Here is a 26,903-nt window from a genome sequence, read left to right as displayed (position 1 = left end):
TCAAACAGGAACTCTTAACAGTTGTGTAAATTCCCTTCTGAATTCAGACCAAGCAAACACAAATATGAACCAGATGTGTGTGTGTGTGGGGGAACTTCAGGAATGACCATAAGTGAAGCCTTACAGACTGTCACACAGGAAAACTGACAGCWCAAGAAGTAAAAGCTTATCAGTTAAAATATATACCAGAACAAATCTTGTCATCTCCAGACATGACTTCAATAGGCGAAGCAGTACCTCCATGTCCATGATCCAGCATCCACGATGCAGCACAGGCCCTCATTTCCTTTCTTCTAAACATAATCATTGTTTACCACTGGAATTCCTGCAGCAAAAGGAAAGACATGGTTCACATCCGTCTGGGATCAAAACAGGCACCAACTGTGACATGCTGCCACCTCCTGATTCAGTACAGGATTGATCTAGAGATACTGCCAAGTTGCACCAAGATCCAGCTGGACAATCTATCTAAAAGTTCACTGCTGGTTCCTGAAATGGGATAGCCCTGGGCTCATCTTGTCATTACAACTTGCTCGTGTTCTGGAAAAGCCATCCAGGAGAGAAAATGGAAATTGTTTTCTTTTGAATTAGCAACTTGAATCAGGAGTCAATGACAGCTGGGGGAAGCACAACTCAAATCACGAGGMGGGAGAAATAAAAGCGAGGGCCACACTATCCTGCATCAGGAAAACTCTTAATGGCCTCAACTGTATCATCTAACCTTACTTTAAGGAATGGAAGGCAGCAAGTGATGGAAAAATAGTCTACTTTTTACAGTGTGGGTGCTCAAACAAGGAATAAACAGCAGGGATGACTGTCAAATGCAAATTCTTCAGACAGCTCCAGAAAAAGAACATCAGCGGACCATTCAACACACTCAGCTTTGCCCTCCCTTGCTTGTCACTGAAGTGATTATTCAGCTCTCCAGTGTCAGACTGTACTGCATCAAGCACTTCCAAAAGCATTTATTGGGTGTTTTTATTCAGAAAACCTCAGCCCCCTAAAAACCCAGTGCCAGCAAACAGATATATCATCCTTAACATTTCAGCTTGGGAGTCACAATATCCAGGGAGGAGGAGGAGAAGGAAGAGGAGTTTTCCTTGGGGGGAAAAAACAGCGCTGAACAAGAAGCAAACAAAAGCAATCAAGAACAATGGGGGGGAGGGAAGTRGCCGAATGGAGATCTGTTGAAAGATAGGCAAAATCTTCTCCTCTTCCAAATACCTCTTTAGTTTTCTTTAAAGCTCTTTGCACCTTTTGTCATTAACATAATCAAAATATTTTGGAGTAATACTTTTACGGAGTTTCCTGTTTACACAGTAATAACACCCTGAGCCAATAAACTCTGTGGCCTGCAGTACGTGGCCTTGACATATACTCAGTCCAGAATACAGTAATTACCTTGTAAACAGGAAGCACACTACTGCCATTGCACTCGGGCAGCTGCAAGAAAAAAAAAAAGGAGGTGTACTTCTCCACTAGCACCTCCTGCAGCCTACTTAAGGCACAAATTAGAAGCAAAGCTACATACAAACACCTTATGCCTATTTATGCTTGCAAGTGTCTGCCAGCACTCTGCGCAGCTATGTCTAAAAATCAGAWTTTTTTTTCATTGCAAACATCTTCAACAGGCCAACACAGCCAGAATACTAGCTTTAGAAATGCTTTTAGGTGTTACCAGATTAGAACAAGATACGCCAGATTTTTGAATCAACAGGCTTTGTATTTTAACCTTAGATCAACTAACATACTTTACAAAGGTGATATCACCACCTCATCTTGGTTCTCCACTGTTTCAAGTTACATAAGCTGTGTTAGGCCCACAAGAAAGTCAATTACCAAAATGTACCTCTTGAGCAGTCAGCAATAACTCCTCAGCCAATCCTTTGATAGGGAGAAGACCTGACACCAAAGCAGGTCCAAATTACTTCTGCTTCTCCACAGTACAGAAAGCTTTAGTTTTCACTCATCCAGATCTGTTCTCCCAAATCCATTCAGAGCCTATCCTATTCATATTAATAGCCTGGACAAGAGTCAACGGAAGCCTTACCTTTAGTCACTTCTGCTCTTTGTGTTACTTACATTAGCTCAGCAAATACATCAGCCTTTCAGAGAAATCTCATCTTTGACCTAGAACACAATTATACTCAGTTATCATAGTCATTCCTCAACAGTGCTCATCTCTAATCTACTTTCTTCAGATAATGCCCATCAGCAGTCACTTGCATAAAAACAGTGACAAATGAGCTAAGACTAAGATGCTGCAAAGACCTTGCAAGCAATTTTAAGGACAAAAATGTTAAGCAGCATGGATTCTGAAAGGTATTCTGCATGCACTGAGGGTATTCTAAATTCCTTCTACATCAGGTTTGGGCAAAATAATTTTCTAGTCCTTTAAATAAAAGGATTCCTATCAAATCTCTGGCACAACAAGAGCAAGAAGGAAGCTTGGTGCCAAGCTTAGCACTTCTCCCACTCCCTGCAAGCCCTATTGGGATTTGCTGAGAAGTTAGTTACCAGCTGCTTGGCTGTGCCAAGAAGTCTCCTTTACCACATAATGCTTGAGCAAGAGCCCATCAGTAAGAGAACCACAGAACTGTTGAGGTTAGAAGGGACCTCTGGAGACATGCCTTGTCCAACACCCCTGCTCAAAGCATCACCATGGTTTATGAAGAGTCAGCTGAAGCTACTATGCCTTTGGAAAAAGCTTCAGCAGCCATCCTCAGTTGCAGACTTCTCTTTTGCTCCTCAAACATTTTAAAGTGCTGGACACAYAATGCTATTGTTTGAACTGCCACTTCATGCCACATCTGATTTTGCTGAAACCCACCAGAAGGACTATGCTACACTTTAAAAAGTAGTCTTCTTCAAAGCTGTCTTGCTGCATTTACAGACTCAAAAAGAAGCATACAACCTGACATAAGCTGCAGTTCCTTCTGCCTACATACCCTTCTGGCAAACTCCTATCAACAGTACCATCTAGTGGCTTATATGCAGATACACACAATTTGGAGCAGACAGTATCTTTTTCAGTTCAGGTTCTAGCAAAAGCAGTAAATGGAACACCAAGTAAAGCAATACCACAAGGTAATTTCAAGTAAAATAAGAGAACATAGGCATTGCTTGTGAATACCACATGCTAACTAACCCTGCAATGCACTCTGGTAGCTGAATTGCCACTCCAGCAGCTGCTTACCAATCAATGTGATGGGTACTTGCACATAAGAATTGTTTCAGTCTTTCACTACAGCTTCAGCATGCAAGTGTCAGCAAAACTATGAGTGCTGTGTGTGTCACAAGATGCAGTTCCAGGGAATGTAGCTACCCATGGGACGAGCAGGTGTTGAATCAGTCAGAGCCCCACAGGTGTAATACTAACTTTTATTCAGATCCAGTAATCACTACAAAGGTGAAGAACACACACCTAGGTATCTCTTTTGGTAAGCATCACAATCATCTCATAGTTTTATTCAGTTCACCTAATTCTAATTTCTGTGACCTCTCCGCAAAAAAAAGATTTTGTTTCTCCAATGGATGTTTTTATCCTACTTTGGGGCTCTGCTTTGACAGTTTTGAAGTGAGACAGAGCACACTGACCACAGGGCACATTTTATACTCCAGTCTTCATCGTTAGAAAAGGAAGATGCTTCCTCACATTTTAGGCTGGACTGATCAAATACCAGTTCTCTCAGCAAATATTTTCACTAACTTGCCCACTGTACAAGAGCAGCCAAACAGCCTGAGGATCTTGAGTGAAAAGTACAGGAACCACCTTGTTCTGGAGGGGGCAAGTCTAGGGATTGAGTCAACTGATGGCACCCATCAGACTATCCTAAAAAAAAAAAGCCTGCAGCTTTGAAACAAGAATTTTCATTAGTCAGCAGCATCAGGCACCTTGCTATGCATCCTCTCTAGGTCAAAAAAAGGGGGGGGGGGCAGGTAGAACATGCCAGTTAACAGGATGTGAAATATCACAAAATAAGCTCTCACTTGATTCTTTCAAATTGCACACAGCCTGAACAAACTACTGCAAGGCACACAGTCCCCAGTCCTCTTCAGAAGCTGCCCTAGCAGTTACTAAGATGAGACAGCAACGGTTTTGAGACATGTTAGTGCAGGTAGGCATCAGGCACCAACCCTGAGTTACTTTAAAAACCTGCCTCGGGTTTATAAACGCACTTGTTCCATATATGAATGCGATAGAACAAGTCAAATATTGCCTAGAGTATTGAAAAAAATCCCACTTAAGAGGGAAAAACAAAATAAAACAAAAATACAAAGCAGCTGCGGAGACACCTGACGGGAACCAGAGCCACCCAGGCGGCGGCAAGCCTGCGGAACAGCAGGCCTGAGCGCTGGGGGAARCCCGCCCCGCTCCCCACAGCTGTCCTCCCAGCATACGAGGCCGCTCAGACAGCCGCCCACGGCCCCAACAGTCACCTCCTCACAGCAAAATGCCGCCCATCCCAGCGCCCCTACCGCTACCCCCACGCCGGCCACCGGCCGCGCGCGCAAGCGCGGCACATGCGCCCCGCCACGCTCTTATGGGCGCGCGCCCCGCCCGCCGCGCGCGCGCACGTCCCTCCCCTACCTCCACGCCGGGGTGCGGTACTGCGCATGCGCCGCCGCCAGGGACGCATTCTCTCTCTCTCCCTCTCTTCCTCCTGCAGTCCTTCCCGCCCACCGCGCTATGACGCAAGGAGCGTAAACAAAGCGGTGCACTGTGGGAAGGGGGACTCGTTCCGCGCAGGAAGAGCCGGCCTCCATCTTAGGCGCTCGGCGCGTCGCGGCGGCGGCGGCGGCGGGATGGCGGCGGACAGCCGGGAGGAGAAAGGTAGCCGCCGGCGGCGCCGCGGGCGGTGGCTGGGGCTTGGCGAGGGGTGTCTGCTTGTATGGGGGAGGTGCCCCGCCGCCTGGGCCCCCTGCCCCTCCTTGCGGCCTGCGCGACTGCGGGCGCTGGGCCTTCGCCCGGTGTAGGGGAGCTTCCGTGAGGAGAGCGGTGGGGGCGGGAGGCGCCCACTGCGGGCGGTTTCAGCAGCCGCTGGACGTGCCGGCGCCCGGCGGGGCGCTGCTTGTGGGGAAAAGCTCCGCCGGCGCGCTGAGGGATGTCCTCGGTGCCTGGCGGCGGCGCGCTAAGGGCAAGGTGACTCGAACAGCGGGGCCGCGAATAAGTGCACGGGCAGCAAGTTCTCCATTATTGGCAGTCATTCTCTGCTGGTTATTTTTTAACGGAAAGCATCAGCTTTTTTTTATTTCTCCTCGGATGGCTAGCCTTCCTTTTTTTTTTCTTATTTATTTTTTCTTTTAAATAGGATTTTCCATGAAGGAATGTGGTCTGTAATATTTGCAATCAGAAGCTTGCATTGAAGCGTTTTGTGGTATTTTCTGCTCAATTTTACTATCTTACCCAGACTCAGTTGTGCTTACAGGGCACTATGGGTAAACATGCTTGAAATAAGGGAATTGAACATTTCCAGGGTAACATCTATTCAGAACGCTCCTAAATGTCACTGTCTGCAGAAGCTAACATGATATGTACGTTTTCTCTGAGAAAACTATAAGTCAGTCTTCATTAAATCAAATTTTTAATGAATGAAAATGTAACTTAACTGTGGAAAATTGCTGTGTGGTGGCTAGCAATGTAACTAGTTATAATTAGCAGGTTACGTTGCTGTTATTAATTATAGAATAAAGGTAAAGGATCACTCTGATGGTGTGGGTTGGCTTACATTATTTTGGATTTCCATGGGATGCATTTCATGGAAGACTTTGTGGGAAAGGTACCATGAAATGTCTTTTGTTCAGAGTGATGAAAGTTTACTATGTCTAGTATTCTATGTGAAATTAGATCATGTTAAAAATTATCAGTTTATTTTGTTAGCAGTAGTGAGTAAAATGATTTTTAATTTTTAGTTCTTAGCATTAATATTGTAAGAATTGTGGGTTATGATATGACTGGACTGTGTTCAGATAGGCTAGAGCTTCCATTGGAGAAGAGCAGAGAAATTGAAATATTTACTATTGTCTTTTGCCAATTTGTTTTAATATCACAATTTATCCATGTTAGCTTGAGTTTTTTTTTTTTTTTTAATTGCTGATDATGACCAAGACAAGGGTAGCAACTGAGACACATTTTTTGTTTTGTGTTTTAATCTGCTTTTAATTTTCTCCCCTATGGGAGGTCTGATTATTACTCATTAGCAACTGTTAATGCACTTTCATTTGTAACTGAACTTGTCCCTACTGTAAATGTGAAATTATTTCTTTGCTCCTTCAAGAATATAAATGCTATTTCACTACTTTGGGAAACTGGAAATAAATCTTGCTTGTCATTTTTGCTTTAAATCTCCTGATCTTATACCCTCTCTTTTGCCAACTCAGATGCATGTTTGGACCCTTCCTTGAGCAGATTTAACTCTCATGGCCAGCAGAGAAAAAAACCTTCCCTGGGTTACTTTTTTGCTGTTTCAGGTGAGTTAAAATTGTTCATGGAAGAGTCCAACACAGCCTGGAATTCAACACAAGATGTGTTGCAGGAGGGCACAGTTGGGAATATCTGTAGTGAAATGGAAGAGATACCCATTTGGACCTTTCCCCTTTTGTACTCATGAATTGTAAGAAATCTGTCCGTCTACCCATTTCATGCTTCCTTTTTTTTGTTTTCCTGATGCTTATCATGCCCTCTCTAAACCAATTTATCTTGCTAATCAGGTTCAGTGCTCACAGTGACAGTTGAGTTAGTGGAATTACCTCATGGAATTTACTTAAGGAGAAGAGAACCCAATGGTCAGACTGCCTTTTTATGTCATCAGGCTGTTAAATAGGCCTGGCAATTTCTTAGGGGTCAAATGTATACATTTATGTGGGGGTGAGTGTGTGTGTATTGGGGGGGATCCCATCTGCCTTTTTCCTTTGAATGCTTGCTTAAGGTTCCAACTATAAATCAGGTCATCTAACTCTGAAGGGATTCTTTAGAGAGTCTGTACCAAGCTTGCTTCCTTTGTTGAATTTTCATTACTTTCTCATTTATTTCTGAGTCAGCTAATACCTCAATCTTTTAACACCTCTGAATGCTACTGCAGTAGCTGAGGTAAATCTAGTTTGCTCGAGTATGCTGTTGCCTCACCACAAGTAGAACAAACCTGAGGTTCAATGTTTGTGCTCTTGTATGGTGATATATTGAATAGTCTAATCTTAATACACCTCTCTTTCATGGTCTCCACTAACAATCTTTTATGTGAACTTGCCTGTGGGGAAGGACAGTTCAAGCCATGGGGTTGCAGCAGATATTTAGCAGTTGCACAGCCAGGAATCTGGGTGTCACATCTCTCATCAATATCCCCAGTAAATATTTGTGCTGCTATAGCTGCCAACAGATGTAAAAATCTTTTCCCAAGAGAGTGATGATGCAGCTTCATGTCATATTTAAATGTCCTCTAATGGCAAGCTGCCAGTGAAAGGCTCCATCCACCTCTCTACACCACTTCCTTTGCATTAGATACAGTAACTATGTGGTTTTATGACAGCTTCTACATTCTTCTCCCCAGAGAAGTAAAGAAATGCCAACAGGGAAGCTAGCACACTATGTTGAACTCGTATTCAGGAGTATATCACAGAGATAAAATGATAATATTAACTTTTTTTTCTGAAATGGGGGAATTATGTCTTTCTTTAATATCGTAGTATATAACTTCTACTCAGGATTTTGAGATAGGTTGCCAAATTTAGAGGATTTTTTTTTTGCTGCTTTACCCCTGATTTTTGTCCAGCACAAAGTCCTTACACAATGCATCTTTTAGAGATCTTGTCAACTAGCTGAATCCTTGGAGTTTGCTCTGCTTTCTTTGAAATGAGTAAATGCAGAAAGTGTCATTGCTGATAGTAATATACAGTGAAAGAGCTAAGAATTCCAGAGTTCAGGAGGAGTAGTATGAAATTCTGAAGCTAATACCTTTCCTATTATTTGTCCCTTTGCATGTTTATGCTTAGTTCACTCTCATTTTGAAAGCGCCTGGGATATAGATTTGCAGTCCTATCTGATGAAGCCCTCATCTACCAGAATTGCTACCTATTCTTATGGGTTTCAGATTGAAGCATAGTTGGAAACAGTGACAAGTTTAGAAAGCTGTGTGACCAGGTGTGGTCATTTAGCTTCTCTAAGCATTAATGTCCTTGAAGTTTTGATGCTTTTTGGTCAGAGTGAATTAGTTTTTCTTCAGGGCAATTCAGAATTAATTATGGAGCAAATAGGTACCTCTTTCCACCTCTTCAGTGGAGCACCATGGTTTAAGATCTTGTTATTATCGTATTCTGTCCTGTTGAATTTTCTCTCCTTGTGGTGAATCAAAAAATTCCCCCTTCTAACAACAAAAATAGTGGGGGAGGAGGAGAAATAAATTGATGAAGTTCTTCATCAGATTTTTGAAGACAGAGGTCATTCCTCTCTGTTTATGGCATTCAGGCTACCTCCTACTCTCCCTTTCATCTTAATTTTTCACAGGCTTTTTTTTAAAGCCATTCATTTGTAGGTCAGCTRTTCTGCAAAGCTTGTGTGACATGAGGAGCCAACTCAGACCTTATAAGGGCATCCTGTAACATATTTTACTACTTGTGTTGGCTTTGATTGATCCTTTTGGTTGTGGAAAAAAATCAAAACTTTAATTTTCAGTGTTTCAGATTGATAAAGTGGGGGAATTTTTTCAGTTTGTAAATACTTATACTGTTGGTGGCATCTTCAGACTATTTACAGTGTTTTTTTTAACTTTAAGTATTTTGTTTTCAGATGGTGAACTGAATGTTCTGGATGACATTTTGACTGATGCTCCTGACCAAGATGATGAGTTGTATAACCCTGATAGTGAGCAAGATAAAAGTGAGAAAAAGGGTAGGTGATCTGTGAAGGTCCTACAAGAAAGTAGGCAGTAAAAACATCTGTGATAACAAGATTAAAGTCTTTGAAGTAACAGCTCTTACAATCTGAATCACAGACGGAAGGAGGTCTGAAAATCTTTTTCATCAGCGTCTACTTTTTCACCTGTCTTTCTGAACAAACATTTAGTTTGGTTTCCTTTTGTCTCAAAAGGAGTTGCTGAGTTTGGTTTCTTTATAAATGTATTTGCTGATAGAAAAATCACTGTACTTTTTGGTTCAGTGAAGTGAAGCAGAAAGGGAGCAAGAGGGTTTCGAAGTCTGATTCCAGCTCAGTTGGTAATTTTGCTGTAGGCTAATCCTTTAAGCATTGGAATTAATGTTCCCATATATTAAATCTGGAATGCATTAAAGCCTATCAAAGCCTAAAAAATTGATTGCTATTTTAAAATCATATTCATTTCAGATCATCAGTTGTTCCTAATGAGCAGTTTTGGATGTCGTTGTAGAAAAAACCTACTAAGATGAAGCTTAAAACCAGAAGATGCTACCTTTGATGGGGGAAATAGCAAATATAGAGGAAGTAGGCATTTCTGCACAGTTTGATATACAAAATAACATTGAACTTGGTATCTCTTTTTATTTAAGGATCAAAAAGAAAAAGTGACAGGATGGAAAATGCTGAAAGCAAAAGACAAAAACCTTCTGTGCATTCTTCAAGGCAAATGATGCCAAAGCCACCTAGTTCGTCAGTTAGCAGTAACAAGAGAATAGTGAGTACGAAAGGAAAGCCAGTATCAGAATACAAGAATGAGGAATATCAGAGGTCGGATAGAAACAAGCGTCCAGATGGTGATCGAAAGACACGCATGTCAAGCAGTTCCAGGGAACCTTATAAAGGACAACCAGAAAAAACTTGCATGCGGAAGAGGGATATTGACAGAAGGGCAAAGTCTTCCACACCAGATGGTTCAGAGGTAGTAAATGTTCTTGCTGCCTTATAATAAAACAGTTATGAGACTTTTATAAGGCACATTCTCTTAGGACTGTGTGTGCATCCTGACAATGTTATATGACTGCTGATTCACTTTTTCTTTAAACATCAGAGAATCAGACATGATATGGATAGACGACCAAGCAGATCCAGCCATTCTTCCAAAGAAGAGGTGAATTCTGAGGAATATTGCTCAGATCACGAGACTGGCAGTAGTGGCTCCTCTGAACAAGGCAATACAGAGAATGAAGAGGAAGGAATGGAGGAAGAWGATGATGATGAAGGGGAGGAGGATGAAGAGGTGGAAGAAGATGGGGAGGAGGATGAAGAAGAATATGAACAGGATGAGCGAGATCAGAAGGAAGGAAATGACTATGACACACGAAGTGAAGCCAGTGATTCTGATTCTGAATCTGCATCTTTCACAGATGGGTCAGTCAGATCTGGTTCCGGTTCAGAGGCATCAGGTAGGTAACKTTTAGCACACTAACTTGAAATTCCTTGCCATTAAAAGTTAGGTTGCTTTTACAATATTACTTCAGGACCAACGTCAAAACTAACCCTTGGAAGCACAAGTAAAATGAAATATCAACAGGCAAGGGAAAATTATGCTGGGAAGTGGTGTCCTTTTACACTGAGATGTGTGGATTTCAGGAGTGCCATGCTGAAGGTTCATAGTACTTGATTGATTCAACTTTGCTATTCAATGCTTTAAAACGTTAGAGTTAATACTCCTTTATGTATCTTGTGGCTTAGTTTTCTATACAATTCACTTTAAGCTGGTGGTGAGCTATTCTACATTGATCTAGATGAATGGTTAGGTAGAGTGGTGCAAGGAAAAAGCACTAGCTTCCTGAAGAAGGGATTTTATTAAATAGCTGCATCTTAAGTACTGGCTGCTTTCAGAATCAAAGTCAAAACTTAGTTTGAAACGATTAGCTACTAAGACGAGCTTAAAACCAGAAAAATACTTTAAGCGGAAATAAGAAACTGTTGCTTCGCACTTGTCTATTATGATTGGTTCTGACTTAAAGAAATGAAATGTTAATGTCATTGACCTGCACTGTTCAGAAAATTGCGGATTCATGGCAAACCCCTTTCTTTGCATAATAGCTCTTTTTTTTTTCCCTGTAGTTATCTCCATATAAACAGACATAAAATGTTTGGATTAAGTGAGCCTTGAAAAAGGTGATCTCTGTAATATAGTTAGGAAACACTGGAGAGTTTAATGTGATACAGTTTTATATGGTAAGAGAAAGGCTTACATCTGTGTTAAGATTCTTCTTGCATAGCTGTCTTGTCTGAAGTATGCATAGGTGGTCCTCCTGTATAACTTAGCACCAGTCTTTTGACTAAGTTCTGCTATCTGGAAATAGAGAACAGGAAGATGTAACTTAATATAAGTGAGGCTGTAATAATAATTTTAAAAAGCTCTGTAGTATAATGCAACTCTTTTGAGAGTAGAAATAATTGCCTATGTGCCACAACACTTTGTTTTCATACCTCTTGCCATTTTATTGAGCTTTGAGCAAACAGGAGGCAGTGTCATTGTCACAACACAGTGGGTGGTGTGTGTTTCAAATTTGGCTAAAGGTTGAAGAGGAGAACTAGAGTGCCAGTAGTAAAACAACCTGTAAATTAATTCTGTCCATACCTTTGCGTGGAATTTTTAGATGTGTGATACTTGTTTTCCTTTTGTGCATGAAAAATTTGCATAATTAGTGTCTTCTTATTTTGGTCATGGTATTTTGGAGGAGCATTATGGAGAGCAACTGGGATTTTCATGTGCAAGCCAAATGCTAACTTAATCAGTACAGATACTGTTTGCCTGTCTCAAGATTTATTATTTTAATTTTGTCTGCTGGTTGAATTTTACAATACTGCTGTTATTTGTTTTGGGGAATTTTAGATGAGAAAAAGAAGGAGAGGAAACGAGCCAGAGGTATCTCTCCAATTGTATTTGACAGAAGTGGAAGTTCTGCATCAGAATCATATGCAGGTATTCTTCCCTTTTACTGCTTGTTGTCCTGACTTGCACCAAATCTTACTGTGTAAACTAAAATAAATTTAACTGACTGTAGAAATTTATGGGGTATGTAGCTTGATTATAGTTTGRTTATTGACTTCTGGCATGTTGTGTGTGGATACCTTTGGGGGGAAGTAGGCTTTCTTGTTACTTTAATGCTATTCCGTTGCTTAAGTGGTATTTTCACTTTTTTGTTTTAAACTTGGAAGATGATGATTCAGTGACTAGTTTTCTGAGTAGGAAACTGTTCAAATACTATTTTAAAAACAAACTCAAACCAAACTACCCAAAAACAAAAAATAAAGCAAAACACTCGTGCACATTGAACAGTATTTTTTTTGTGTGTGTGTGGGTGCGCGCCAGAAAGCATAATTTGTCATGAATGAAAATTGTATGTGACAAGGCTGTAGAAATTGTATATTATCTCTATTAAGGCTCAATCTGAACAAATGTACTTTGGCTAAACACAGGTTCAGAAAAGAAGCATGAGAAATTATCATCTTCCGTTCGTGCTGTCCAAAAAGGTATCATTTAAATTTGAATTTTTAATGCATGCCCCATAACAAACCATTGTCTCTGTTCATTAAATTATGTCTAAGTAGTAATGTTCCGATATAATTCAGTTTGAGCACTTTATCGTTATGAGCATAACATAACAATTTTGCGTGTTTTGAGGGTGAGATGCAGAAAGTTCCATTATTTTGCTCCTTGCAGAGACAGCAAAGCAAAAAATTTAAATGCCTTTGAAAAAAGAAATGTCTCAGAATACTGTATTGGAAGACTTCAGTTGATACAAATGTTTCCCAATGATTGTCCAAAGATTTCTAAGCAAGGATACAAATCCTGTATATCGGAACATCACTGAAGGGTGCTTTTTTTTTTTCTTTGTTTCTTTTCTTTTTTCCTTAAGTACTGAGGTTTTAGTTTTGATTTGGTTTCCCTTACTCCTTTAAAGCTTCACATTTTGTGGTCTAAACCTTCAAATTTTGGGGTGGTTGACTATCTTGACCTATAGGTAGGAACTGGGTGGGATACAGTATTTTTTGAAGATACCAACTATCTACACTCGCAACAAAGTTTTTTTTTTGTTGTTGTTGGGGTTCTTTTTTATGTAAATATTTACATTTTAGCTTATTTGACGCTTTGTTTTTTCAGACCAAACAAGTAAACTTAAATACATTCTCCAAGATGCAAGATTTTTTCTCATCAAGAGTAATAACCATGAAAACGTATCGCTTGCTAAAGCYAAGGTATGTTAAATTTTATTCAGGCTAATTTGACTATAGGAAAGTGTGCTGGTACATATAGTCTTTACCACTCAAATCTTGGCAGAGGCAAATATGGAATAACTACTGCTGCTTGGTGGTTTTTTATTTTTTGATGCTCGCTACTTGACTTCCATTATAACACGGAGAAGTTTCTAGACTATCAGTCCTTTATCATGGCAGACTACGATTAAAAAGGGAGCTTAACCTGTGTGAGAGCTAAGACTGGAGTTTAATCTGCCACTGAGACTCTTGAGGGAACAGTTGGCAATGGATAGCATTAGAGCTAATTCAAGCAACTTACTACTATGTAAAAATGATTCTTTTCTTCTTGTGCTTGTGGAATCTCYGAGGTGCTTTGCCTAATGCTTGCTTCGAGATAGTACTTTTTTGTAAAACTGCTCGCTGTAAAGATGTATCCAGGAAGAGCTGCAAAATACAATGAATGTATGCAATGTTGCTATTTTTGTGAGGCAAGACTGAGTTGAAACTCTTGAAAAAAGTAGACTAGACTATTGTAATAAAGAAACAATTTGCATGTTTATTCAGAAATTCTGAAATAAGATCTTGTGCTTTTTTTWAAAAAAATAAATAAATAAAAGGTTTTACAGCTTGTCAGAAGCTACTATAAGAACTGTACTACCAAAATCTGGCTTACAGAATCAGCATGTATTTGCTGATTCCCTTGAGTTGGGGGAGCTTTGCGTTTCAGTGCCTTGGTTGTTTTCCTTTGGATTTTGCACTTTAGTATTAACTCTTCCTCCACAGTCAGATGAGTACCATAACTGATAGAAGATAAGCAGCGAGAGTATGAGAAGCAATGCGGGATCACTTCCACTTGGTGATGCTGAGCCATTGGATTGGCTCAAGTGTACCAAACTGATTGACTTTTCATGAACCTTGCGTAGGCCACAGCGTTGTTTAGATGCCTCTGGTAGGAGTACTGTTCAGAGGGGTGATGTATCATCATGATCACTGCTCCTCTAAGTAAGGAAATTCTGTGAGCTTTTATGTTGCTCATTGGAGCACAGGATTTGTTTCTCTGGGCTTCCAGTGTTAAATTTAAACAACAATGTATTAAAACTGTTGTTCTGTCAGTATCCATCAGCTGCCCTAGAGTTTCCATATCCCSTGTGGTGACTAAGTTTTGTCATGCTATGGAAGTGCACTTGAAAGAGTGCAGAATTATTTATAACCTCTTTGCAATCCACCAAATCCTCAAAGATAGTAAGGGTATTGGGTCCTTGATCACTTGCTAGACTCTGTGTAAATACACAGACTAAGCCATCTTCTCCCCCCTGCCTCCTTCAAAGTCAGTTTAATAGCATCCTAAACCAGCCTATGTCGAGTAGGCCGTGATTGCATTTTCTCCCTTTTGTCTCTCTTCATTTCAGTGTGCTTGTGAGCAGGTTCAGAAGGTGGGTTTGGCTAAGATCTAACACTGTAAAAACGAATAATTTTTTAAAGTTGGTTCCAGGATCCCTTATGCAAAAATGTTTGTATGGTAGAGCTAGTGCAAGGGAATTTACTTGGAAAGGATTCTAGAGCACTGGATTTCAGCTGCTGAGAAATGGCACCAAGCCACTTTTGTTGCTTTGTATTTGCATTCTAAGTGCTTGGAAAAGGATGTGGARGAAAAAAAACTGATTTACTGTTACATAATATGTGTGAAGCAGAAGCTTCTATTAAGGAAACTGCTCTAAAATAGAGTAACATTAAACCTATTATCTTAAAATGTAACTTTCTGAACATTTTTTTTTTATTTATTTTTTCCTCCATTTTGAGTCTGGTCTGTGTAGCAAAGCTGACTGATCCTTAGTTTAGCTTTTTATCGTAGAACAACTGTTCAGTCTCCTCTATGCTTTAGGCAGCAAAAGCATACTAGTGCCTAAAGCTGTTGGAGTGGTTGCTTTGTCTGTGTGTGGACATCAGTGCTTTGCCACTGCAGTTCCTGTAAATGAACCTGGCTCTTGTGCTGGAGCCAGCATGAAAATTGCTCTAACTCACAATGTGGTTTCCRCAAACAGCCTAAAGGAATATAAATCTGATGGAAAGCTAATAACAGTGGGGGAAAAGATAGTTCTCCGACTCAGCTCCAGTGAATTGGATTTCCAAAGGGTCAGACAAGTACTAGACTGGATAGAGAACAGAATGTGAAGAATGCCTTAAGAAGAAAGGGAAGTGGGGAGAACACTTCCTTTGGTAGCAGCCGACTGCAAGATTGTATTCTGAGGTTGAAACTTAAGCATACTAAACCAGTTTAAGCTCCTCCTCCCAGTTTGCACAAGGAAATGGACTGTGGAGCTGATCTTGCTGAAAAGCAATGCAACAAACTGGTTATTCTGTAGCCAAATTGGTACTTCTGTCTGTGGTGAAGGACTTCTTTGTGCATGGCTGCACAAATGTCTGGCATAAGGGAAAAGGTATGACCTGGCAGATGGGGATGGGGAGGCTGGAAAAAACTGCTTGGGGCTGTCTTGCCAATTTAAAATGTTGCTCTGGTGTCATTCGTATTCTGTCTATTCACTRAAAGAGTTAGAAAGCTTGCAAGCTCTCTACTAGCCTGTTATATCATCAGAGTTATTTAGCTCTACCTATCTGTCCTCCTGCACAGATCCTTCTGTGCTGTTCTACTTTGTGTTCATTTTTTTTCTTTGTAAGGATCAACTCCCAAAGTCGCACAACTTAAAAATAATAAAGATCGGGGGTTTCCTGTTTTTTTCATCATAATTACAAATAAAGCCTTTATGGGTGATCTAAATGCATCTACAGTGCTCGGAAAAGATCGAAAAAGCAGTGTTTTACACATTAAATCATGAGGCAGGCTAATTTTTTTTTTTTTTTTTTAAGGGACTGAATGTAGTAATAAATGTGTCTCTCTATTTCGGCCACCTGTGATGTTTTATCTCAGAACAGTATTTTGGTCTTTTTTTTCCCACCTCAAGTACATACCTGAAATCTTCTGTTAGCTAAATCACTTGGGATTAACTCTTATATTTTGTTGCGGGGTGGGCTGTTTTGTTTTAGGGAGTATGGTCAACACTTCCAGTCAATGAAAAGAAGCTTAATGCTGCGTTTAGATCAGCGAGGAGTGTAATTTTGATATTTTCTGTAAGAGAGAGTGGCAAATTCCAAGGTAAGTGTAACTGAGCTTTTATCAAGGTAAGTGAAAGTGAGCTTTTATGTGCRGTAGCTTTTCTGTTGTCTTTGTTACAATTCCTATGAAATCCTTCAGGATTTGCAAGGTTGTCTTCAGAGTCCCATCATGGAGGATCACCTATACACTGGGTGCTGCCTGCAGGAATGAATGCAAAAATGTTGGGAGGTGTCTTTAAAATTGATTGGATTTGCAGGTAAATAATATTTAATTTGTATTGCTGTTTAGTTATGAGGCATTATAATCTCATTTCTGTGTATTTCTTGAGAGTGCTGGCAGCATCCTTTTGAAAACTTGAGTTCAACCAGAGGGCTGCTGTCCATCCTCTTCACATCCCTACTCTTGTGTTACTGAGTTTGAGACTCAGTGCTATACATATACATGTGGTATAGCAAATGTTTTCCTGTGTATACAAATTAGTCACTTAGAGATTTTTAACACTTCGTTGTGTTCCTTCACTGGTCTCTTGTACTGAAATTAGAAAATTATATTCTGAAGTCTTTGAGTAAAATGAGCTGCTCACTTGAATGAATGGTTGTAGAGAACAGAAAAAGATTTGAAGGACAGTTCTGTCTTCAGTCAGACCTCAGAATCTGACTAAACAAAACATTACTGTTCTAAAATAATTTATGAAATATTATTGGTATTTTTCTAATAGATGGAACGTGAACAGTAACTTCATTTATTTAACTGAGTATATCTTTAAGAAAAGGTTCTAAAGAGAATGAGCTATGTCAGTCCTCTGAATTCAGTGCATGATTACACAAGCATTTGCGCTGACAAAAAAAATGAAAACAGAAAAGGTGAGGCTTCAAATTGTAGAAAAACCTAGATCAGGAAGAACATCTGAAAGTTGGATTCCAACTTACAGCTCAAAGCAGGGCTGGCTTCAAAAAGTTAGATCAGTTCGCACAAGCCTGTATTTCAGTGATATTGTTATGAAGTATACGTGTAGCTACTACCTCGCATAAAAACAGGTGAGCATATTCACATTTAACTTCTTTCCTTTTAAAAAGATAGGAAGTCATAGTATGGACTATGATAATTAATACTGGAATTAGTCAAAATGCAGTCTTTAGTTCTTTTGTTACTGATGCATAAATTATTCGTTTGGAGTCCTGTTAGTGCAAAGGCTATGAGRTTATTCTGTGTGCAATATCGTATTGTGTGCATTTTTTTTATAAAGAATGGAGACAAAACTATAAATGATGCCACTTGCATATTTAGGCGTGAATTACCCTTCACTAAATCTGCTCACCTGACCAATCCTTGGAATGAACATAAGCCAGTAAAGATTGGACGCGATGGACAGGTTTGTTCTTTTGTTTTCACCCTCTTTTCTCTTCAGTAGTACATTTTTAGTGCTTGCTTACAGCTTTGTACTTACAGAAGACTAGGAGTCTTTTAGATCAGTTCCTCCCTGTGAAGTCTAGTGGCAAGGGCACTTAGATAATACAATGCCAGTTTTGTTGTTGTCTTTGCAATAAATTGTATTTGATGTTGCAAATTTGTATAATATTTGAGGATCCAGATGTAATGTGGCTTGCATTGTACGATGTCCAAACCACTACAGCATTGGTTTTTAAGAATTAATTCTCAACTGTCTTCTGCATTGTTTTTCTTAGCTACTGTGTTGCTTAGGGAATGGACTGTACCATTGCAAAGTATATACCTATACATTTTAAGTGAGGTGGCTCTTTGTCTTGTCAGATATCCCAGAGTACAATTACTGCTGTTGTCATCAGGAGTAACGTAGCTTTGATTAAAATAATTCAATAGGATTCACTTTCCTAAAGCAAGATGGGAGTTGCATAATACCCATAATGTATGGAAAATGTAGAGTCTGCTCTGCTTGAGTTATTCAGCACATGTTCACTTTCACTGTTTTGGGTAGCAGATGTAGAACTKTTTTTTTTTTTTTTTTTTTTTTCTCTTGTTCAAATTCAGTGTGATACAAAAAATATTTCAGTTAACTTAGTTTCTGTTAAATGGTCAAGGAAAGATGTTTAAATGTTGTGTCCACCTAACTCTAGAGTTGTAGTCAGTGTGTTTTTGTTTCTATRAAATTGTGCTACCGTCRGGTACAGGACAAGCATTGAATTGCATGATGCTTGTTCTTCCAGCTATTCAATTTGAGTTATTTCTCAAAGTGGTTGTGGTTTACCCATTTATATTTTGTATAACTCCCAATGGACCTCTCTTCTGGGGACTCTTCAGTCTCCCTTGGAATTCATGTGAGCATCTCATGTCTACAACATCCTTTGGTAAGGCATTCCCCAGGCATGCTGCTCAGCCTAAGGAAGAAGCAACTCTTTGGATTATCTTACGCCTGGCTTCTATTGGCTTCATTTGATGGCCCCTATTTCTCTTCCATACCCCACCAACTCTTTTCTAGGCTGAGGAGCCCTGACCTGCTCGGTCATTCCTTAGGAATTGTTCCATATGCTTAGCTGTCCTTATTTTCCCCCACCCTCCTTTTCATTTTTAAAGAAAGGGGTCAGGACCACACCTGGTATTCAATGTGTGGGTGGAACACGGATTTTCAKTGTGGTGTTGTGATTTACTTGTTCTCTGTTCCTTTTGTAATAATCTTGAACATTTGATTTGCCTTTTCTGACTGCTATCAAGCTTTGAGCTTGTTTTCATGGATCTGTCATACTCCAAGGCATTCATTTTCAAATAATAGTCATCTTCATTAGGCCATGGCTTTGTGTGTGAAGCTAGAATAGGTTTTTTTTTTCTCTGTGTTGCTTATTTTTTGTAATAGACTATCATTTTCTCTGTGGTTAAAAACAGTCCTCTGATTTTTATAGCAAAGCAGTGAAGTGGCCTGTATAATCTCATGGGAAGATATGGTTGCCCCAAGTGTTGGATTATTTTATAAAAATACTAAATTGTGCCTAAAGAGTGAAAGGTAATATAAGTATATTTTACTCTGTTTCTAGTGATGCTGAAAGGTCTTCAAAGAGTCCTTTTTCTAATGTATGTTGTCAGAGTAATTGGGGAGACTTTCTTTTCTTTTGGTTTTTTAAACCACTACTGAACTTCTAACTAATTCTAGGAAATTGAGCCGGAATGTGGAACCCAGCTTTGTCTTCTGTTCCCTCCTGATGAAAGTATTGACTTGTATCAAGTCATTCATAAAATGAGGCACAAGAGAAGAATGCATTCACAGCCCCGATCAAGAGGACGCCCATCCCGTCGAGACCCCGTTCGGGACGTGGGAAGGTTAGAAACGTTCTTTGGACTGATAATAGGCACATGTGTCAGAATAACGTGATGGAGGAATGTGATTCGTCCAAGCTTTTCCTGCGATAAAGAAGAGAGAAAATCCTCAAATCAAGCTGCATGGACAAGTTTGTGGCTTCATTGAGGATTTCACATGGTTCCCTGGTCTGTCATTTTTCAAGAGGAAAATGGGGATCTTTTGCTTTTGCAGAAAAAAGCTCTTAAAGTGCTGCCTAGTTTAGACTAGATCCTTTATTGAGATAATGCAACATGTAATGTTAGCTGTAGGTAAGCTTGGATTTATAATGAGCAGGCTAGATGGAGAGAAGGAAATCTTTATATGCCAAAAATGTGTTAATATCTTGTAAAAGCCTTTTCTTTCAGGTGTGTCTCTGGATAAGCCTTATCAAATATGGGACTTTTATAAGGATCACTTATAATTTTGCAGAAGATGCCGCCTCATTTTGAGGATAAAATATTTAAGTTATTTTGATATTCAAGAGGAGCATTATTGGGACTGTTTCAAATTGTGTCACCGTGATGTGTTAACCCTATTGCCAAATATTCTCTAACATGTAACCACTGAATTCACACATCTTGCTGAGCTTCTGAAAACAGTAGGTCCTTTCCAAAAGGGATCGAGTGGCCCCTGGAGACCCGGCAACAAACCAAAAAGAATGGCTGTTGCTGTGTCTGTATATACAACCTTTCCAGATGCTGGCAGTACCTGTGGACTTTTAAAGTATTTTTAGAGGATCGACATGGTTATTGATCACTGCTATATGAACTTAACATCATTATCCAGGAAAAAAGGGGGTATAACTTGTTACAGAATTGGAGAAGTCTTTGCAAAGAACTGATATTAGCCCTTCTGCCAAACACCATTTCCCTGTGTAGCCACTTTGCATACAGACTGATGTATGGTTTGGGCTGAAACCTTGGTTAAGTTTCCTCTTTGTGGAAACGTCCTGTGGTAGGTACAGATACACAACAAGAGTCCCCATTTCCTTGAGCTTAAAAAAGGACACTGTAACGAGTAGGTAGGAGGAAACCTGGCAGCGCCCCCCTATTTTTGGCATTAAAGGACTGAACACCAAGATGGCTTTTGAAGTTAAGCTAAGAGGTTTCCAGTGCAATAAAGTATATACAAGTGAAGGTTTTGCAATGGACTGCAAATATACATATAACACCACCACACCTTCTCAAGCCTGCCAGGGCCTCCATTTATGTATGTGGCTTACAGCTTAAAGTCAGTAGTTGGACTACTATATGAACTGTTACTATCATATTTTAAACCGGTCGTAAATGCACTCTCAAAACTACAAGAAAGCGGTATGTTTATTCTTTACACCAGCTTTTATTTTTCTTGATCTGATTTTACTGTAGATGCAACTGCTTTGTTTTGGGGGCTTTTTGCTCAGAGTAAAGAATCTGCTTTCATTTTAAAAAACTTAGTAACTGGGTATGGTGGGCTTTAAAAATGGATATTGGGAAGGGCGTGGAGAAATTACTTTATAAAACTAAAAGGAAAGCTACATTAGCTTGTTATTCATTGAGCAAGTTGCACAGCAATTAAGTGATTTAAAGTATTTATTTAATGCCTTTTGTCATAAGAAATTATACTTGCTGATGGGGGAAAAGTGATTTTGTAGCTGAATGTTTAAAAACACTTCGATATTAGCGTTCAAGCCTCCCATTAAGTTTTATGTATCATGCTGGAATGAAACTAGTAGTTGGTTTCCAGTTTGTTATTAGACATAAGAGCAACTGGAATGTTCTACAAACAAACTTCCTCCATGGGGGGTGAAGTTCTTAACGATACCACCTGCTCTGAGAGAGCTGTGCTGGTATAGAAAGGAGCCCTAATTATTTTAATTATTAGTAAGCTTAAATATTCCTAAAAGTTTTGTAAAAGGCAGTGATGCGTTAACTGGTAAATTGCTTAAAATAGAAATCATGAGAAGTTATGTTATTGTTCTACCAAGTTAGGCTGTAGTAAGAGAATCAAGTTTGCAAAGCGTACATGATTTCATTTATAATGTTCTGAAAGAGTGTTCTTTGCCCTGTAGCTAGCAAATTTAATCTATGCCTGCTGAACATAATGTTACGTTTTACAGTCTATTTTAACTGTATTTAGTTTTGTAAATCTTTTTTTATCTGATAGATTGACACTAAATGTAATGTTGGAAGTATAATGTTAAAGCATAAGTTTGAGTTTATTTTGACAAATTTTTTTGCTTTGTTTTGTACTGAGATATCGTTGAGTAGAATTCCTTCCTTAACTACTAAAACTTCTGTGGCCAGAAATTAATATTGAAAGGTATTTAATCTGACTGTTGTTTCTGAGTATTTGAGTTTAAAGCTATAGGATATTTTGAAGCAAGTGAAATTTAAAATGATTAAATGCAGATCCTGGGCAGCTCAAGCTATTCCTGTGAGGTATTCTGCTGTGACGAATGCTCCAAGCAACCTTGTTTAATCTCTAATATCTAATTTGTGTAGGCGTCGACCAGAAGATTATGATATTCATAACAGCAGAAAGAAACCAAGGATTGACTATCCTCCTGAGTTTCACCAAAGACCAGGTTAATATCTTACTATGAAGATTTGTGTGCACCAATTCGCAGATGTGTTCTCTTTTTCAGTGAGTGCTCGTGAATGCAGAAGTAAAGTTTGAGAGAGATTGTGTAAAATTTTCAGCCTTTTGCTATTGTGGCTCCTCTCAAGTGCTTTGTTAATATAGGTAGTTGAAATGCCTGCCAGTTGCTAGAACTATCTTGACCTACTTATCAATGCACTGATCTTCAAATTGAAACATTTATCAGAAATTTCCAGTTAGGAAAGTCAGTAAAGTCAGTTGAGATTGCCTGACTAGCAAGCCATGTTTAGAGATAATGGTAGACATTTGGTTATTGGTTTTTTGTTGTTGTTGTTGTTTTTTCCCCCCAGAGGTGGTGGGGTGGTTTTTTTGTTTGTTTGTTTTTTAAGGGCTTGACATTAAAAAGATTGGGGGGGGGGGGTTGTTACACTTTATAAGGAGCGTCTAATGATGGATTTGGAAGAGGAGTTCTGTTGTTCTCCAGAAATAAAAATTTTTATAAGGATAGTGCAACGGCCATGCTGGTAATATTGCAGGGTTTCTTTCCTTTTCAGAAAGCAAGAATTAGGAATTGGTCAGTTGTAATCCACTGAGTCTTACTTCACTACTGTTAGAAATATATATTCCGTTACTTCCGTAGTAGATTTCTACATCTTTCTTAAGAACCTGCACTTACCTATATCCTACTTGACAGCAATGCCTGTGTTCTCTGGCACAAAAAGAATGTTGTTGCTGCTCCATGGCTTTCCAAGACCACTGTTTGGAGTACAGAACAAAACTTTAAAAGTAGCAGAGTACAGAAGCCTTATTTTTTTTGGCACCAGAAGCATGGCTAGTGTTTTGCATCATTTTGCTGAGCTGTTAAAGGTTTACTTCCAACAACTTACTATGATTGTAACAGTTCATTGCCCTGTGGGACTTTTACAGATGTTTTTACTTTATTTTTAATTTTATTAATGGTTTTGTATGCAGAACCTGTTATGAAACTGAATTTAGAGTTGCCTAGTTTAACACCTTCCCACTGAATAGATGGTTAATAGGTAGTAAGTGCTATGCACAGACTACCAGGGGACAATATCTTCAAAGGCTGTGAGCATTCCCAGACAACTTGTTCGAATAAATTTCAAGTCCCTGTTTGTACTGTGTGCAAGTTCATAAGGGCATGTATCTTTTGGGGAGGGGGTTACTACAATGAACTGTATTTCTGTACTGTCTATAGCAAAGAAGAAAACTGAGTTTTTGAGAGTTCTTTTGAAACTGAAGCTAATGGCAGATATATGAAACTTGGTGTATGATACAAAATGGAAGATAGATTCTAATGAGTTTTTTTTTTTTAAGACTGTTTTCATGAGATAGTAAATTTGATTAATAATGCTTGATGTTCGAACAGGGTATATAAAGGATCCCAGGTATCCTGAAGTAGACAGGTAAGGTGTGTTCATGCTATTCATTTTATGCCCTGGTAGCTTGTCTGTATGGATAACTTGGATTTAGTTCTACAAATTTTTTATTCCCAACAGACGATTTTCAGGAGTTCGCCGAGATGTATTTTTAAATGGGGTAAGTTAGTGCATGCTGGCTTTGGGGACCTTTTCACATTCAACTTTCAGCACTTCCAAAGAACACTCATCACATATATTAATATTACTGTCTTTCATTTCAGTCCTATAATGATTACGTGAGGGAATTCCACAACATGGGACCACCACCACCATGGCAAGGAATGGTTTGTGTCTTGTTAAGCTCCATTTTTGCCTAAAGAGTACAACTTTTTCATTCCCCTCTAGAAGTGCCTATTATGTGTGATCTGCACTCAGCTCTTTCCTTTCGCTAAAATGTGTCTTTGCTGTGATGTATGTCAAATTTGTAGGGGAGGAAGGACTACTTATATTGAGCTTGGGAGGGAGGGGTTGTTGTTTTGGGGGTTGTTTGGTTTGTTTTTCTTTGCTGTCATCAGTAGCCCAGCATTCTCGCATGCAGTGTGGCAGCAGGAATGTTGCTTAGTTCAAACCTGCTGAAACTGAAAAGCTGTGAAGAAATAACAGAACCCCCTTGTAGCCCCCACAAAAGGATGTGATGCATTTTTGTGTTCTGCTACGTATTCACAGTAATTGGCTTTCTTTCAAACAGCAAATGCATCAAAGAGGTGGACTTGCTGCAGATGGTCATAGGATGGGCTGGCATGCTGTAGGTGTTGTGCTGGGGCTCGCTTTTGGCTATGGCAATGAAGCATGCAGGGAAGTAGCAGAATGTACTGAACAGTATAATTCAAAGAAGTCTTGTTTTGTTAGCAGTCATGGAGTGAATATAAATGTCTCTCTCCTGTTTCTTGTGTACACTGTAAACGAGCAAAAGGCATTGCTAGATGTGGAAATGATGCTGTAGCCTCTTACTTTTCTTGGCTAAAACAGAACTCTTGTTTATCATAAATCAAGGAAATGAACAAGGTTGTCAGACTGGGAGGAAGATAGTTTTTCCAACAGAGTTAACCATCGAGACCCTCCCATCATTTCTCTGCCTCTTCCCCATTCTGCATGTTGTTCAAGTAGTTATCCTGAAGTCCAGCACTTCCACCTACTTTGTTTTTGAACCACAATGCTAGCAAAGATACTTTGATGATAACTGAAATAAAGGCCTTTCTGATAAAGGAGGTGGAAGGGAACAGCCAAAAGATGTCTTGTTTAAAAAGAAAAATCTAGTAGCCTTTTGTCAAATTACTTGTCAGGTAGTGTAACCTTGTTCATTTAAAATAGGAATATTTCCTTAGAGAATGGCATTAAAGTCTCTTTGTAGTGAGACTGTGCTGGTCTGGACAAAAAGCTTCGTTCTGTATCCATAGAACTTTTTTAAAGGCAAAATTGATTAGCAAATGCTTATTTAAAGTATCACTTCGAGGCAGCTAGGGAAACAAGGTGTCTTTCGGAATTGTTGAGGGTTTTTTTGTTTGTTTTTGGTGGTGGGAGCAAACTTCTAAATAAGCATTGGTAGAGAAGTAGTAAAGCATGCAGACTTCACTAGAATATTCTGCCTCACTTTCACTAAGGTGTAATGTTATGTTTAGGTGTCAAGTTTTCCACTTGAAAGAAAGATGACTTCTGCCTCTTAATTTCCAGCACTATGCTTTGTGTACATACTCTTGCTTTGGAGTATTCAACAAACTTCATATAACTTTCTTGTAGCCACCGTATCCAGGTATGGAGCAGCCGCCCCATCACCCTTACTATCAGCACCATGCACCTCCACCTCAAGCTCACCCTCCATACTCAGGACATCATCCTGTACCACATGAAGCAAGATACAGAGACAAACGAGTAGTAAGTGTCCACAAAGGCAGAGGAGGGGGAGAGAAGTCTGTGGACAGAGCAGGAGTGGGAGGAAATTTGAGTGTATATGTATAGCCTAATTTTTTAAAAATTTTTTGCTGTCTTTGAAAGTACAGGTCTTAACAGTGCGTTTTGGTTTTCCTTTGAAGGATCAGTTTTCTACACTGACTAGAGACTTCCAGCTTTTTTTGAAAAGCTCTTCTCTTACAGGTGATACAGAAGTGCAGAATTCCCAGGACATTCTCTTAAATTGAGATGTTTCATGGTGTTTTTTGGTCAAAATGGTTTCCAGTCATCAGGCTGTGAACTTTTCCTCCTGAAGCCTAATTTGAATAAGGATGTGACTGTAACATCACTTGCATTTACACACAACAAGTTATTTTCTCTTTATCAGCAGAAAAGTTTGAGTTTTGTAACTTACACAAGCACATCAAAACTAGGGCTGATCCTGAAGCAAATAAATTATGTTGGCTGGCCTTGAAGGCTGCTTAGCTTTCAGGTCTCTTGTAGAGGTTGGGGTTCAAATGCCAAGTACCAACATTTTCTGCTTCGTGCATTTGGAAGCACAGATATCTGATGCTGCCCTGAAGATGGAAGAACAAATTTGTACTACAGCTGTCAATTAATGCAGGCTTTGGACATAAGTTTTTATATGTATGTGTACACACACACTTGACTTTCTTATGGCTTTCTCAAAAGTTAAACTAGTTGTGTAAATAAGGGTGGGGACAGGATATTAATATAGGAAAGAAAATAAACAGAGCTGTCCTTTCATCACAGCATGACTACGATATGAGAGTAGACGATTTTCTTCGCCGCACGCAAGCAGTTGTCAGCGGTCGGAGAAGCAGGCCTCGCGAGAGGGACCGAGAGCGGGAGCGGGACCGTCCCAGAGAYAATAGAAGAGACAGAGAACGTGACAGAGGCCGTGATCGGGAAAGAGAGAGAGAGAGGATTTGTGACCGGGACAGAGACAGAGGTGAAAGAGGTAGATACCGAAGATAATCCATCTGGAACCAGTGGTCACTTGAAACAAAAAAAAAGCTTGTATTTTTTTGTGTGTTTACAAGTAGTACATTTTATTTTCAGCTGTCTCCTTAAAGTTCGTTGTGTAGAAGGATTTATAATGACCCTCTTTATTCCAAGCATGCAGTGAACTACGAACTGGAAAAACTCAAATTGGCCAAAAATAGAATACACAAAGCTGACACTCGAGTTGACGTTTTTATTGGAGCAGAATGGGAAACAGTTAAGAATGTAGATATTGATTAATTCTCAGTAAGTGTTCATCTACTTAGTGACTTCATTCTAGGTTTTTGAATACTGATGGATAACTGCCTTTTTTTTTTTTTTTTTTTTTTTTTTTTTTTTTTTTTTTTTTTTACTGTAGTTTCACATGGTTCTGTGAGAAAATGCTGCTATCAGGTATGCAAATATTGAAAT

General features: G+C 39.4%; 2 protein-coding genes across 5 annotated transcripts in view; one reads left to right on the top strand and one right to left on the bottom strand.

Moving 5' to 3' along the window:
- The window catches only part of LOC146601235 (transmembrane protease serine 11E-like), a 42,558-nt gene extending 42,237 nt beyond the window's left edge, over positions 1 to 321 (bottom strand). The window contains exon 1 of the mRNA XM_085310073.1: positions 238 to 321. The gene's annotated coding sequence lies outside the window, so the exon portion shown is untranslated. The remainder of the gene's footprint in view (positions 1 to 237) is intronic.
- Positions 322 to 4,704: 4,383 nt separating this feature from the next.
- Positions 4,705 to 26,668, top strand: YTHDC1 (YTH N6-methyladenosine RNA binding protein C1). 4 transcript variants are annotated; one of them, XM_085310004.1, is made up of 18 exons: positions 4,705 to 4,834; positions 6,382 to 6,471; positions 8,783 to 8,884; positions 9,517 to 9,845; positions 9,975 to 10,329; positions 11,772 to 11,861; positions 12,359 to 12,412; positions 13,044 to 13,138; positions 16,181 to 16,289; positions 16,389 to 16,506; positions 17,538 to 17,622; positions 19,372 to 19,538; positions 22,041 to 22,123; positions 23,528 to 23,564; positions 23,658 to 23,697; positions 23,801 to 23,863; positions 25,317 to 25,451; positions 26,241 to 26,668. In XM_085310004.1, exons 1-18 carry the CDS (start codon positions 4,807 to 4,809, stop codon positions 26,463 to 26,465), a joined length of 2,205 nt encoding a protein of 734 aa, XP_085166130.1. In that variant the 5' UTR covers positions 4,705 to 4,806; the 3' UTR covers positions 26,466 to 26,668. The 4 variants fall into 4 exon arrangements, with proteins under 4 accessions (XP_085166130.1, XP_085166139.1, XP_085166145.1 ...); XM_085310013.1 differs by lacking the exon at positions 12,359 to 12,412; XM_085310019.1 differs by lacking the exon at positions 6,382 to 6,471 and having other exon boundaries at positions 4,706 to 4,834.
- Positions 26,669 to 26,903: the final 235 nt, after the last annotated feature.

Source organism: Rhea americana, unplaced genomic scaffold (assembly GCF_003343005.1).
Source record: "Rhea americana isolate MKP2758 unplaced genomic scaffold, rheAme1 scaffold_107, whole genome shotgun sequence".
NCBI classification, from domain to species: domain Eukaryota; kingdom Metazoa; phylum Chordata; class Aves; order Rheiformes; family Rheidae; genus Rhea; species Rhea americana.
Note: the sequence above shows the minus strand (reverse complement) of the source record. Positions and strands in the feature narration are given on the sequence as shown.